The 16,154-nt window shown below is 39.4% G+C and overlaps 1 protein-coding gene across 1 annotated transcript in view; it reads left to right on the top strand.

Annotated features, from left to right (window-relative positions):
* SCARF1 (scavenger receptor class F member 1) overlaps window positions 1-16,154 on the top strand; it is a 509,524-nt gene that overhangs the window by 267,106 nt on the left and 226,264 nt on the right. Inside the window, exon 5 of the mRNA XM_044054355.1 lies at window positions 12,460-12,678. Coding sequence (XP_043910290.1) covers window positions 12,460-12,678 — 219 coding nt within the window. The remainder of the gene's footprint in view (window positions 1-12,459; window positions 12,679-16,154) is intronic.

Here is a 16,154-nt window from a genome sequence, read left to right as displayed (position 1 = left end):
GTGAAGCATTCTGAAGTTTTCAAGATACTGTGGTGTTTTATATTTTCCATTCTTTCCATGTTTTCCTCTATCCTACATTAGCATTCTACTCTTTTGGAAAGCAAAATTGCATTATTTGTTTTTAGTGTCTTCCTTCTATGAGGTGAAAGGCTGTTTAGGATATTAAGGGATGTTGTGCTGCATTCACTTACAGCATCATCTAAGGGGAAGATTTTTAGGAAGATCCAGTTAATAGATGATAGGTTAATAATAAACAGTTCTGGGTTAAACTTGGAACGGTGGAGTATTGTTTTATAAAAATGCTGTTTAAGTGGATGTGTGAGCTGTATGGTTGTATAGACTGAGAAATGATCATGGAGACAGTCAGACATTGTACCTGTGGTGGTGTATTTGCTAGAGTCTGATACTAGGATCCAGTCTAATAAGGAATTTGATGTCTTGTATAATGTGTGGGGCTATTAATTAGTTGTGTGAAGCTAAATAAGTTCACTCTAGTTGTAGGTGAGTTAAGAGTTTATGTCCAACCATTTGACATTCACATCATCTAGTAGTATTATTTCTTGTGGAATTGTTATGAATATCCAATGTAGGATATCTTCCAGTGTAGCTGTATTGTCACCAGGAGGATGTAAACAGCAGTAATACATATTTGTTAATAATTGCTTAATTTCAGGAAAGTTATAAGAAGCACTGTTGAACTGAATTTAGATATTGGTTTGTTGTAAGGGGAAACATGGTAATTGTTGGGAAATATTAAGGCAATACCACCACCCTTCCTCTTTATATGGTCATTACAAATTATATTATAGATAGGAGATGCAAATTCAGAGTTGTTTATGCTTGATTTAAGCCAAGTTTCAATTACAGTGAGAATATCAGGCTTATGTTGGGCAATCCAGTCATGCAGTTCAGCAATTTTATTTCTTATGCTTCTAATATTTATGGCAGCAAAAGTTAGACTACCAGGGTTGGGGGTGACCGTTGTAGGATTAGAGAAGTGTGTGGAAGAGAATTATCTTGATGTTCATTTGATAGGTGAGGCCAGGATTAGAATGAATGTCTTCTCCTAGAAGGATTTTAGTATAGCTGGAAATTATTGATGCTTGCTTTTTGGAGAGTATTTTTTCACCCGATTTTGTTTTGGTTTGAGTTGAAATGGAGTTAATCAGTCTGTATTTGGAGTAAAGGTGAGGGATGTCATTAAAAATGTTTGCTACGATGTGTGGAGAGTGTAGGGAGGAAGGATGAATAGGTAGTTTGGACAGAGTTGGAAATATGTTGAGAGCTATTAGAGTCATGGTATGATGAAATATGGCCCAGCAGCAGGATAATATAGGATAAGCTGAGTATTAGCATGATTAAGTAAAGGGATTTGTATGCTATACTGACAGGTAGTGGGGAAGCAGGGATCAAGAAGGGAAAAGAAGTTTCAGGGTAGAAGGACATTTAGTGGTGGTGGAGTCTGAAAGCTGATAGAGGGTAAGTAGGAAAGAAGAATTTTCTATGAAGGAGGAGAGTTAGGTCATCCTAATATCTTCTCTGGAAAGAAAGGAATAGGGGATTCAAAGGCTGGAGTTTGAGAATATATGTAGAATAGAAAGACGTGAGGGTTTATTTGGGAAAAGTAGAAGATACAATGTAGAATAGATAGGTGCTGTTAGGGAGGGGTGTGACTATAAATGTATATAGTGCAAAGCAGTATGGGAGGGAGAAATGTAGTTGGGAGTGGTGTTAAAAGATTAAATGGAAGTTCGGAATTAGGTAAAAAGAAACAGGAGTGTTTGTAATAAGGTTGTTGGCAGGGTTATGGAATAGGAGTCACAAGTGTAATGTGTGTGTAGGAAGTACAACAGTAGACTAAGAGGGTGAGGTTGGGATTTAGGGGCAGGGTAGGCGAACGAAGCAAAGCCAATCATACAGAGGTAGAGCTTCCACTCTCAGGTAAATATTAACAGACAGAAATCAGTTTATAGCCAATACAATGCAATTAGCAGATAGGTGCCAAGAACAATGGGATTTCTTTAATTTTCTGAATGCAGAAATGTATTAGCCATGAAGACTAAGTAACTGACATATACAGTGTAATCTATTGATCAAAAAAAAGGACAGTAACCAACTTAGTAAATTGTCCTTAGAGTGCAAGGACAACTCTTTTGGAGGGGTGATGTTAAAAACTAATTTCCAGCACAGGCAGGCATGTATTTGACTAGCAGAAGTTAATACACAGCAAGGTTCTTCAAGTTAAATTTGCTTACATTGTACAAAGACAAAATTCTCAGTGAAAATATTGGGGAATTGGCACTTGTAGCAGAGCTTCAGCAGTATCTGGGTCTGATGTAGTGACCCCAGGCTCTGAAAGGAAAGTCAAGAGAAAAACTCTACTAAATTGTCATATTATACTGCGGCAACAAAGTTAATACTTATTATAAAAAGAGATTGAGGAAGGAATACAGTGAGTGAGAGCAAGACATTGTGGGGAAAGTATGAAAATAGAGAGATGGCAAAATAGTTTGAGTGTAAGCTGAAAGTAAGTTAGCAGGAGGTATACTGATAGAGAATCACAGTAATACAGTGTATACATAGAGTTGTACAGAACAAGCTATTATAACATAGCACTAAACTGATAAGTACAATATAAAACCATCACTCAGCACCATTTGTAGCATTAACCAGTGTATCAAACGAATGTGATATATATATATATATATATATATAGAGAGAGAGAGAGAGAGAGAGAGAGATGTATGTGTGCGGTGTGCGTATGTATATATATATATATATATATATATATATATATATATATATATATATATATATATATCAAAACACCAGAAGCTGACATTGTATACTTGTTAAAGGGTAGAGGTTCAACATAAATAAAGCTTATATGATTTGAATGAAATTGATACAAATGAAACACACTACCAAGGTCTATTCATTGTTCTACAGTCTTAGAGTAAATTGAATAATAGAAATGTAATAACATATGACATTGTGAGGAAATTAGTGACTGAGTGAAAGAGGAGAGAATAGTGAGGGGATATTTAGCAATACATTCTAAGACAGTGACCTGCCATTCTCCAGTCAAATTATAACACAGTGTAATCAGTCTATATATGACAATGATTTAATTATTTGAGAAATTTTATCCCATTTTTAGAAGTTAAAGGTAATTTAGTGCAACATATACAGGAATTGAAATATGAAGTGAGAGATAAAATGGTGTTATGGTATATTTATACAGAGAGTCAGGGAGAGAAATTGACTGAAGTTATGAAGTGAGAGATAAAGGGGTAGTAATGAGGTATAAGCTGTGAGTAGAAACTTGTTCAAATTTAGGGATATAATTTACTCTGAGGTTGAGAAAGAACAGAGCCAGACTTTGGCTATTAAGTCTTTTAGAATGATTTTAAAGGACTGGAGGGATGGTATTCACCTGGTGGATATAGGTAAGGAGTTCCAGGCCTTACCAACATGGTATGAGTACAGACTATGCCCAGCAGGTTTGATAGGTTTGTGGACAGACAGAGGTTTATAATTTTCACTAGTGACATAAGCATGGTCTCTTCTAGTCCACTAACTGGAGAATTTAGTGGGAGTGAAAGGGTAAAACTGCACACTGGAGGTACATCTTCCCACCATGTAATGTCCATTACTGCTCCTTTATAGGGTCCCTCCTTCCCATGATCAGATGCTAAATCAGTCTTGTGTGCCACACCTGCAGGTGGTGTATAAGAATGATTTGTGACTATGCTGCATTCATAGGTCATTCACATGTGCTTTGTGTGCTGCCATGTTGCCATGGCACCCTACAACTGATCTACCCTGGCTCAAAATCAGTGTGCTTGAGTGTGTGTGTCTCTGTGTGTGTGTGTGTGTGTGTGTGTGTGGGGGGCAAACACTTCGGAAGTACCCACAGACACAACCCCCCTAACAACCTTATCCACTGATGATTCAACTACATTACAAGGCAGCAAGAGAGAGGCCATTGTTTCATTAGACCCATTGTGCTTGACCATCTGCCCTAATGCTATGAAGTACAAATAGTCCCATTGCTATGCATCTCCCTCAAAAAATAACACGAGTAGGTGTAGGTCACCATAGCTAAATGCTAATGGATATTCTACTAAGCTATACTTTGCATTATAGCATAAATCATGTTAAGTCTTTAGCAGTTTAATACAATAATATAGGCAGCAAGACATTTCTGAACCAAATGAACTACCACCAATATGCTTTTATACAAAAGACACACACTCCTCATAAACCTGGATGATGAATTCTCCTACAGTTAATAAGTTCAGGATAACTAACACAAGACAAGGAAACGCACAGACACTTAAAGGAATCTCCCACATAACTGGGTGTATGGTAGATGAGAAGGTATCTGCAGTTCCTCTGACTATTATGTCTTTAGTGATTTGAATAGTCCAGAAAGGACATGGGACGCATACAGGGAAGAGAACATTTTTATTTATTTATTTATTTTTTTTTTATTTAACATTTGTTGACCGGGAAAGTCTGACTAGGTTCCACAGATCCTGTTTTCAAGCGGAGGCCTGGGGAGAAATGCTCCAGAAGCATGTCTTTAGAATCTTACAGAATTGTAGAATTTTACAATCCATCCTGATCTTCTTCAGTCACAAACACTGAACTATGGACAGTGAGTGGACTTACAGGCAACAAACTGGACCACAGTTGTTGTCAAGTCGCGTCTCCCCACTAGATGCCAGGTTACAAATCTGCAATAATTAAGAAACAATAGCTTACTTGCTGTAGACAACACCCACTTATGGCTCAAGCAAATCCCCATTTTTGATATTGATGTTTTAGCAAGAACCATGGGGACAACCTGCAGGACTGCAGGATGTTTTCCTCTGGTGGTGCAAATATATAATCAGCCTGTCACCCCACCCAGGAGCTTCTGGCAAATATACATGTGATGAATGTCCCATATTTCCCAATGATGTGGCATATCCTATAGGTAACAAACAGGGTCTGTATTGCTTCACTGAAGTTTCAAAACTTTGAAACTGATATGGATGGCACCATATCATCAAAGTTTTGAAACATTGACTGTTTTAACGAAAATCTCTGTAAGGGAAGATTTCCCTTTACTGCACTGTAGTGCGATCTCGGAGTTGGTATATTTAAGTAGCGGGGGTGTGGGTGGTGCAAGGGGGCTTGCCCCCCTGCTTGAAACATTTAGGTAAGTTATTTTTTTTTTTTTTGTTTATTTTTTTTTTTACATATTCGAAGTTTCAAAACATTAATGATATGGTCTCGACCATATCAGATTCGATGTTTTGAAGCTTTGATTATGTGATATATATGCAACAAATACTAGTCTGGAAGACCCCCCCACACCCCTACTGTAAGTCATACCAGGTCAGAAATTAAACAGACAAATAGTAATGAAGCTAAAAAAAATAGGCCAATGAAAAACACACTAGTTATGATGAGAAAAACAGTAACTCGGTAAAAAAATTAAAAATGTATATGAGGATAAACAGTAAATTATTGACTAATATGAAACACTAAATTTAATAATCCAAATAGTAAATCTTGTGTACAGATAAAGACTTAAAAACAAATAAAAATAATAAATGGCTGTCTAAAACAGACCTTGAGAATGGAGAGTATCAGCAGATCCAAGAAAGTAATAAATTACAAAATAGCTAAAAACAACTTGAGGAGAGCAAAATGACAATTCAGAACTGTGAAAACATAGAAAAAAATTCCCAGTGTTATGCCCAATAGCATTGTTTCTAAACAGAATAGTCAAGCCAGCCAGTTTATAGAGTTGCGGTGAGCAGGAGTGCAAGTCCAAATGTAGAGGTAGCCAAAGCTTTGTGGGACCCAAAGAGATGAAGATAAAGACAGACACAGGTGACCAGAATCTATGGAGAAGGCAAAGGCAAAAGCAGAGGCAAAAAGAAAGACAGCATCCAGTCATCCAGCCTTCACTTAAGGCCAGCAATCTAAGAATTGCACCTCTGCCAGTATGAAATGTGAAGTAGAAAAGTGCAGAGAACAGTTAAAAGAATGAGCAGAATTGCTGGTATCCTGCAAACATTAAACATCCATTGCATTGTGAAGGTGCCAAAGTACAGAAAAAGTAATCAAGTGATGGCCTGAAAGCAGTCCACAGTCCAATAACTTTGCAGCCCATAAAAACCTGAGCAAGATGAAAGTTTGAGCCTTAAGTGCCTTACAGCAGACCCAATAACATCAGTCTAAAGGAACTCTGTAAGGCAATAGCAACAAAACCTCATACCTTGGAGATTAACAGCTAAACATGAAAGCACAACTCATCATCTCCAGCATTATTATCCTCCTTTTGGCCATTTTACATGGGGTCAGAGTGACGCATCAGTTGTCTTCACCTCTCTCGATTCAGTGTCACTCTCCCTACATTTTTTGACAGTCATACCTTCCTGTCGCAGGTCTGCTCTCATAGAATCCATCCTTCTATTATAGGTTCAAAGGTTTATAGGTAAGGACCAGGCTAGCTTCCCTAATGGTCCATTTTATGCTTAGCCAATTTTCCTTTTTTTGTGCTCAAATTAATCTAACCCACTTGGTTAGAGATTGGCCTTACCCAATCCATGGTCAATAATTATTTATCCCTAATGAGAATAACTGGGCTCACATCATAGATAATTTGAGGGGACCTAAGCATGGGATAAAGCATTTAGAGCCTCCTCTGTCCATTAATAGTACAGGGGGCAGTCCTGGGGTAAATTTTCTGTTTCCCAGCCATAGATCCAAGTTGAGTTTGAATATGGACAGCAATGAACTTTGTTTTATATGGATGGGGAGTCTGTTCCAGAGCAGTGCTATCCTCTGTGAGATATACTTATCCCTCCCAAACCATTCTGTTGATGTTACAGAAGAGGTTTAGATCCTAGACAAATATTTCTGATGCCATTTGACTTGCTTATGTGCAGTACATCCATCAGTATTGGGTCAGAGGATGCCTTGTATGCCAGACACAGGTCACCTCTTAGCAGTCTGTAGGATACTGAGTATAGTGACAGGGCTTTGAGTTCGTCCACGTAAGACATGCTGTTTAGTTCTTGTATCCTATGAGTAAGGTATCTCTGTGGGTGTACCAGTTGTTGTATATGTCTGGACACATACATGCCAAAGAGGGCATTATATTTAATGATTGGCCTAATGAGGGCTGAGTAAAGGGGCTTGACTTTAATCTAATAAATCTAATCTAATAAATGCAATCTTTAATCTAATCTTGGCTGGATGTGCTCATCTTCTCTAGCCTTCTTCCTGTTTCTTCCAAACCTTCTTTACTAAATCATATTTTCCATTTCAAAATATTGCTTTGTCACCTGTGCTGTGCCTGCAGTTGGTCAGTTTTGATCACTGCGCTACCCCAATAAACAACTGTAAAAAAAATCTTCTGCTTTCCTGCATATGTAACCAAACTAATGCAATCCCTTCTTTTTGACATTCTGTGCAGCTGGGGCTACTTTCGCTTCAGTTGTGATATCTTAATTTCTTAATTTGGCCCACAGTGTTCATCCTTATACATATCTCAGACACTTCACCTCCATCAGCACAAGCTTCATCACGTGTTCTGCCTTCCTTGTTCAGGTTTCTGTGACATACAGAATTACTATCACATTACTGTTTAGTACACCTGACTTTTCAGCTTCTTTCGCATTTTTCTATCACACACTACCCCTGATACTTTGTATGTCAGTTAGCCTGAGCATCTCTGATTCCAGCTGTGACCTCCTCAATCAGATTTCTCTTCTCCTCAGTCACACCTTTTAGAAACTTCAGAATGTCAACCTGTTCCACTATTTCGCCTTCTATCAAAATTTTAAACTTCTCTTGACCCCCCCCCCCTTTTTTTTGCCATGACCACTGTCCTGTCGGTACCATGTTTCTTCCTATGCACCTTCATTTTTCCATTCCATTCCTCTATCATTTGTTGAAGTTCCTGTAAAGAGTCTATTGTACTGTCACATTGTCTGCATACAGTAGCTTTGTTGATCTGTCCCCTTCAGCCTGTTTACAGAATGAACAGCAATGGGCTTAGAGCTGAATCCAGATCTATTCCTACTACCACTAGGAACATCTCTGTAATTCCAAATTCTGTACTTGTGTCTTTGGATCCTTGCATATAGGCTGCACTAATTCTACCAGTATTTTCTAGGAATTCATACACTTGCAAGACTGCCTACATTATCGTTCTTAAGAACTTAGCATATGCTTTTTTTAAGGTCTTGAAACACCCAGTTGGGCTCCTTCCTCATAATTAGCTTTTTCTGCACTATCTGTCTCACTGCAATCAGATTAGTCGTGCTGCATCCTGATTTGAATCTGCTCTGCTTTTCTCTTGTCTTACTTTTCAATGCTGTGCAGATTCACTCATCAGAAAGACTCTCTGCCACCTCCATGCAGTGTAACAGCAGTTTGATGCCAATGGTTATGATTATCTCCTTTGTTCTTGTACATTGGCACTATAATGGCTATTGTCCAGTCATCTAGGATATGCTCTCCACACCATAATTAGAACCCTCAGGAGCCATTTGTCCCCTTCCACATCCAATATCTTGAGCATATCTTCTATGACGTCATCTGAGCCTGTCATTTCCATGACTTAATTTTACTTTATACTTTTCTATGGTGGGCTCTCCTTTTTCTTTAATTGTAGGCTTTACATGCAGCAGTACAGCATATGTGGGGTTTTCTTCATCTGAAAACTTCTTGAAATGCTTGTTACATCTACTCTTGATGACCTCTTGAATGATAGACAGATGTTACAGGTGTGCCTTATGAATGGCATCTGCCAGCTATCTTTTTTGTTTTTCTTTTGCCATCCTGCAACCTGATCAAACTTTGATGATATCCATTGAGACATTTTCCAGCTAGTAGAAGTTCTCTGGCACCTAGTTCTTTGCCATTGTGACCGATCCTTTATTCCCTTTGTTAGTCAACCAGTATTCCTTCTTAACCTGGTCCATCTTTTCTATCTCTCATTTCTTCCTGCACTCTTTTTCTCTTTTGATAACGTCTTGGACTTCTACATTCCATTACCAGATTTCTTTACTTCACACCTAGCTTAACCACAGATCTTTCCTATCATCGTCACATATGCTGCTTTCAGATGCTGCCATTCTTCTTCTGCCCTACCAAGCTCCTTTCTTCCTGAGGTGTTATTTTAAAGCCACTGGTATTTCTTTGAACTCCTGTGCTTTTGCTCCAGACAGCTTCAAGGATGTCATCCTAGTCTACGCTTTGAAGCCTTCTCCGATTACTGCTTGCAGGTGATTGTGACCACAAGTAGTTTATACTGGGAGCTGACCATTTTACTAGGGTTGACTTTTCAATTTAAATAGACAAAGCACATCTGTTGGACTAGAATTGCCTTTACCCACGTATATCACCACAAACAGTATGACCGTATACCACGTCAGAAAACACAGGTGGCCAAATAGTTAGTGAGACAATGGTCCTTGCAAGTAACAAAGGAACTGGTACATTTCAAATGTCGAGGAGGTCCCCATAGATGAATTGGCAACGCACAAACTGTAAAATGCTTCTATACACTTATACTAGCTGAACTAAGTAACCCAGAGCAGGTAAACAGTCTCAATAATAGAAGGGACATTACATTAAAAGACAGAAATAAACTAAACAGCTTAATGGAGTACAACTAAAGAGAGCATCCCAGTGGCAGCATACCTCTCAACTGTACAGATTTTCACAGAATGTCCAGATTTGTGCCTCATATTTCTGGTTCATTTTTTATAAGAAAAGTGTTTTTCTTGCAAATCACTGGCAAATCATTGAAGATTTAAGTAAAAAAAAAATGACAAAACATTTGAGCTTCAGACTTCATACCCTTCAAAAACTTTGTGCTAATACAAAACCTGTTATTGTCTCTACTTTCTAAATTTGTAAGAGCAATATTTAAAATGTGTCCCTATTTGTGGGCCTTTGCCCCCACATTATTTATGCCTTTGTCCAGATATGTTACTCTAAGAGGTTGAGAGGTATGGGTGGCAGTAAAGTTAGAACCGTAACAAAGCAACAAGGTGGTAATAAAATAAAAGCAGCTTATGAGCCACTTGATCAACTAAAGCCTCAGATGCACAGGACAATAAAAACTCATGGAGTTAGGCAGCTAACTACCACCATCTTCCTCACAACTGAATAAGATTGATAAGTAACTTGCTGACTGAATTGCATGCCAAGTTACTCGTCAAGCAAAACCAATGTAATCTAGCTTTTCATCATCTGTGAATGTTAAATGACTACATGAAAGGGCTTCTGCTGTGATATCTTGAACCCCAACCCCATGACATGCCTACTTGACGTTATTGCACAAAATTATTCCCTTATATACACAAAAAAGTCTAAATAGTTGACAGAACTGGGAGATTTGTTTGTTGTAACTTAAAAGCTTGAAGCTGAAGGAGTACGAACTGTTTCATGGACATTTGAAATAATTTCCATGATGTACTGCATTATGAGGCTGAGTAGCACTGCTGTTCTCATAAGGCAGGATATGTGTTCATTGCCTGTTTTATTTTCTTAATTTGCAGTTTCAGTCATCTGTGTCCATTACTGAGTGCAGAAATTTTCATGAATAGGGTAAGCACCACTACTCTGACTGAGCTGTTGGTAATGTAAAGACAGTATCCCCCCTTTTATTAAGACTCACAGAGGTTGAAAGGAACTGCCAAACTGAATGTGAGTGATCTATGGGGATTCTGTAAACTTTAGATTAAAGTATGTATAAATATGGGTAGACTGTATTGAATATTATGTCCTTATTACAGGCACCCAGATAAGACTCGTTGCTTAAAATGGCCAGTAACTAAATGAAATGGCTTCTCCAAGTTTTTTATTACTCTTCATTCAGATAGTTGTGGGTTGAGTATGAGTACAGGATGACTGTATGATCTGAATTTAAATATTAAATGTGGACATTTAGTATCAGTCATTGGGTTTGAGCAGAGTCAGCCAATAGGATAGGGTTTGGTACCCTGTAAAAGGAAGACATCACCTTTGGATTTTCACCTATTACCCCATGTTGTGGAAGTAGAAGGGGGTCATTAGACAGCACAAATTATAGGAAGGGATACAAGTATCTTTCTAATTGTTATAACATATATCTATTGTTTGACCTACACTATTGTGAGAAAATTGAGTCTAACAAACATAACACCATTCCCTTAAGCAAACTGAGTTCTTGAGCAAGCAATCCTCTCCCCCAAAAACATATTAGAACCACTTCTACTTTTGTGCCTCACCAAATCAGTGTCATAGAATCCATTTATGTGCAAATTCTCTGCTCATCCGGAAGTAGCAAATAATCACTATAAAGGATGAATCCTGAGTAATGCAGCCCTGTGGCATATAGAGATAAAGTTCTAATTACAACTCATATGACACAAATCACTTAGCATCTCAGGAAACTGGATGATCTGGGTAAGGTGGGGCTGAGAGTGAGAGGCTAACACTAGCTTGACCATCAAAGGGAGAAGGGAGACAGATGGTCTGATTTTCCCATGTGAGCAGATACTTGCATATTCACAATTGGCCATAGGATTGGGGGAACATAAGTTTGGCGATCCCATGCCAGAGATGTGATGATAGCTCTCAGAAGGTGTGTGTGGGGCATGTGCATGCCATTGGTAGAGCATAGAATGCCCCTGTGGTGATGCAGGTACACAGGTGAGTCACCAAAGTCATGGTTAGGACCATTCAAGAGAAAACCCTGATGGCATTGTGCATGATGGTTTAGATGATCCACACTGGGTGAAGGAAGACCGACCGATAGTGAATGTGATGCTCAGTAAGCAATGGGGAGAAATAAAAAAAAGGATATGCTATGTGTCATGAATATCCCTTAGGGTGCCTATAGAAATTTAGGGGGCTATAATTGTGACCCTTGGAACTGTGGTTCTGTATGTCTGAATCTGGGTGAATTGTGAAAACAGCAATTCTGAGACTTTGGTATCTCAGCACAGTCTCCATTCCAAGGTACAGAGTGATCTCAAAGTTAGTCTATTTAAGAAGTAGAGAGGGCTGTGATAAATATAATAAAATGCAATAAATTTAAGATGCAGAAGATGATAATAACAGACTACCAATCTAATGGCTTTACAAATGTAACATGACTGGCTACTGGCTGCCATTCATTATTCAGTCATGACTCAGTTCATTTGTGGGCACCACCAGTGTTGTAGGTGATGAGATGTGAACATTAAAATCATTTCAGTTGCTGAAGGTAAACCATACCCTTGAGGCTCAATAGGAATGAATAACAGAAATGTGTTTTCTACAGAGTAAGGTATCCCACAATGATTCAGTCTGAAGATGTTTAGCAGAAGTAATGACTAATACTGAAACAGTTTAAAATCTATTTAAATAGCAAGAAAAATGTAGCTCATCTGTCTGATATACTGATTTCTCCTGTAGGTGTGGCCACTGCAAGAATAAACAGAGCTGTTCCCCATTGAATGGATCCTGTCATGACTGTGATCCCGGCTGGAATGGTACCCTTTGTAACCAGCCCTGTTCGCAAGGGTTCTTTGGAGTGAGTTGTAATGATAGCTGCTCTTCTTGTCTGAATGGAGAGACATGTAACCCAGTGACAGGGGAATGTCACGCCTGTGAGCCAGGCTGGTCTGCACCAAGGTAAGTCTCTGGCACCCCTTGTAGCTTGTTGCTTTTATCAAATAGTTTTCAATGGGAACATTCAGAGTCCCTGAGCATATTTAACTAATCATAAAATCTAGAGACCATAAACCTTACCTGAAAATGTATAAAACAGAACATCTTGAATGGAAAGCTATTAAAGAATAAAAGATCACAAAAAGTGACACTTAAAGCTCTTACAGTACACACATTGTCACTGCTACAAAGCTCTAAATTCATGTCTATGCAGGGGTCAAGGTTTCCTCTATCCCTCATGCAGGGGGTGTGCCATTACATCCTTTCTACTTAATTTTTCTCAGTTTAATGACACACAGCCTTGGAAATTACTGCTATACCCAGTTTTAGATGATCCTAGATATTACACTCATCTATGAGAATGTGTGGCCGTGAAATGAGAATAAATGGGGTATGTACCTGGTTATGTGCTGGGGGTTTGCCCCCCTGAATATTCATTATTGTGTACAATGTAGTATTCAGTATTGTTTTCAGGCTTGAATTCAGCACTCTTGATCATATTCCCATTTCTGGATTTTGGCCCATGATGTAATGATTTAATGATTTAATAAAATGTGTTGAGAGTATTTTGTAGCACCCCCACATAGTACGTAGCCAACATTCTGCTTCTTACTACTCTTCATCCATTAAATATTCCTTAGTGCCCTCCTCATGCTTTCCCAAATGTTGGCATTTCTTTCCAGAACCCATTCTGAATAGCCATTTTTATGCCTTGCCATTACTAAAAAAAATGTTTACATTGCTTCTACATAACAACTCATAACTGTCGCCTTTTTTTGTTCGAGACATGCTGCCTTCTTGGCATTGTTGATTTCCTTGTTACACTTGAATATTCCTATCATGTTGCCTTGTCCCTTCATTTCTTGGGGGCTTCTGTATAAGCAATGCTAATTATTATCTTGTGCCCTAAACAGACATACCGCTCTACTGCTCTCCTCTGGACTGTGTATTACTGCAGAAATAGGATCTACAGAGCTGTCCATATTACTGGATATGCACAATCAGACTATATTTGGTACTAATACATAGGCCACCAGTATATTATCAGGGCCCATGGAAGTCATGGGTTAAGTTTTGGATACTGCAGAAAGAACGTACTTTAAAGCAGTTCTAGGGGGGAGATGTGGGAGACGGAAGAATAACGCAGGGGGAGAGTAATGTAAAGTTGGTGCTAAATGTATATGCTAGGATACTGGCCATTTCTTGGGATCCGAGTGGGTGGTCTTAGTGTGGACAAGCTTGTAGTGTAGTTGGGAATTGGGGTTACTTCTGAGCTTCCTGACACAGCCGCAGAAGGAAGTACAGTGACCTTTGGTGGAAGTGGTTACTCTAAGTTCACAGCTTTACAAGTTCTAATGGTACATTTACGATTTTTGCCAGCATGTTTCAGTGTTTCTTTGAGGTGGGGAGATGGAGTTTTATTGTATGAGTTATTAATATTATATTTTAATTTAAGGGTTTGCTCGTAAATCACCTATTATGTTTGGTGCAAATAGGGATGCACTACTATTATATTACTATGCACTATACAAATATTTAGGTTAAGTAGATGGGGTTAGTATGTGGAGGATTATTTTGGAGTTTACCTAGGTCATTGATCAGGTGTAACAGGTATGTTTTTAAGAAATCATTAAGGACATTGGTATTTGCAGTAGAGGTACCACCAGTTTTAAAGAAGAAAATTATGGATTTGTAGTCAGATTTAATTAGGGATGGGGAGGCACAGGGTGGAGTGCAAGAATAAGCCATGATCTGATGTTGTTAATCTTCTTCCAATTCATCACTGATGGGTTTGGTTCCGAGCCCCCGGAACTGAGTCGGCCTAATACCAAGCTCGTGTACACCAAAAACTCTCGAGCTAAGCTGCTACCCACAATCCCCTTCTCCCAGTTACCCCAGATCTTGTTTACCATGCAGCCATATTGCAGTGTTTTGCTGAGCTCTCCAGCTAAGTGTTATATTTTATAGATAATTGTGTGTTTTTTTAGCTTTTTTTCTAATCTAACTCTTTTACCCTCTTTTATCTATCTAGCTCTACCCGTAGGGTATTTTTTATACCATCGTTGGTATGCCCTCTCCTGTCCTTGTGGTATTGTTTGATACCATCATTGGTATCTCCTTTCTTTTCTTCACTCCTTCCTTTTAGTCTCTAGTAGTGTGTGTTTTCATATGCATGGAAATGTCTGATAAAAAAGGGACTTCGGGGTTTAAACATTGCATGCCTTGCAATGGCAAACTCCCTAACAGTGACTTGCATGACGATTGTGTTATTTCTGTGTATTGTCTGGGGGTTTCTCTCCTTGCCAGATTTGCCTAAGTTTTAGTCAGCGGACGCTGAATGAAAGAAAAAACAAACTGATTTTGAAAGACCTTTTAGTTTCTCCTTTCTCAGAGGCCCTTTCTGTGTCGGAGGTCTCAACCCCTCCAATGAAGGACAAAACACATCCCCATTCAGATCCCTCTTCACCAGCTGATGATAAGGGCAAGTGTCATAAACATAAGGCCCACAAACCTTCAATAGGATTGCTTCATCAGCTCTGACTACGACTATTGCTTCTGTTCCAAGCTCTGCTCCAGTTGCCACTTTAACCAAGGTCAAAGATATTACAGAAACTTCGACATCGGCGCCACCTTTGGCACCGACCTCTATGGCACCAGCCCTGTCTACATGTTGACTACGACTCTGACCTTACTTTCCACAATAGTTACGGCACCGTCTTCACCTTTTACTGCACCAAAAGTGGTTTTGACAATTCCTTTAGAAGCGATAATAACCTCAACTCCAAGTGCCTCCTCAGCACCGAGTCCCTTCTCGATGCCACTGATTCCTCTATTACCTGTCTCCAAGTTAGAGACTATGGTGCCGATAACTCAAACATGGACCTGGTACTCCCCTTCATTGGACCCATTCTTAGGCCAGATGTACAGCCCCTTTCTGGACTGACCCGACTCCCCTGCAGGAGTGTCCACGAGGTCCACCAGGAGTCTTTCTGAATTCGATGTGGTGCACCTGCTGGATCACCTGTTGACAGCCAGAGGGATAACAAATGTTCCTAAGACTCATCCCACTTCGGGGTTTGGGTCTATTGCTCCCAGGACTCCCACTTATACTCCCTCCTTCGGATCTGTTGGTTCTGAAGCCCATTGCTCCGATGTCCTTGGTGGAAATCCATTCCTTGGCACAGACAATGACTCTCACTGAGGCTTCGAGACCACCCTTTGCGTTTTGGTTCCATTAGAACCATCCCTTCCTCAGACTCATAGTTGGGGGGGGCGGAGTCCACGGTTCTGAGCACAGTTCCAAGTTTTTTATCGGTTCCATCCTCGGATCCGGGGATGACACCTGCCCCAATCTTGATTGAGGCTCCATCCCCGGGAGCAGGTCTGATGGAGCAGGGTGTGACCCCGGTTCTGAGGTTGTCCTACTCGGTTCCGGGCTT

The sequence above is a fragment of the Protopterus annectens genome, chromosome 13.part0 (assembly GCF_019279795.1).
Source record: "Protopterus annectens isolate FY-2018-M chromosome 13.part0, PAN1.0, whole genome shotgun sequence".
In the NCBI taxonomy this organism is placed as follows: Eukaryota; Metazoa; Chordata; order Ceratodontiformes; family Protopteridae; genus Protopterus; species Protopterus annectens.
Note: the sequence above shows the minus strand (reverse complement) of the source record. Positions and strands in the feature narration are given on the sequence as shown.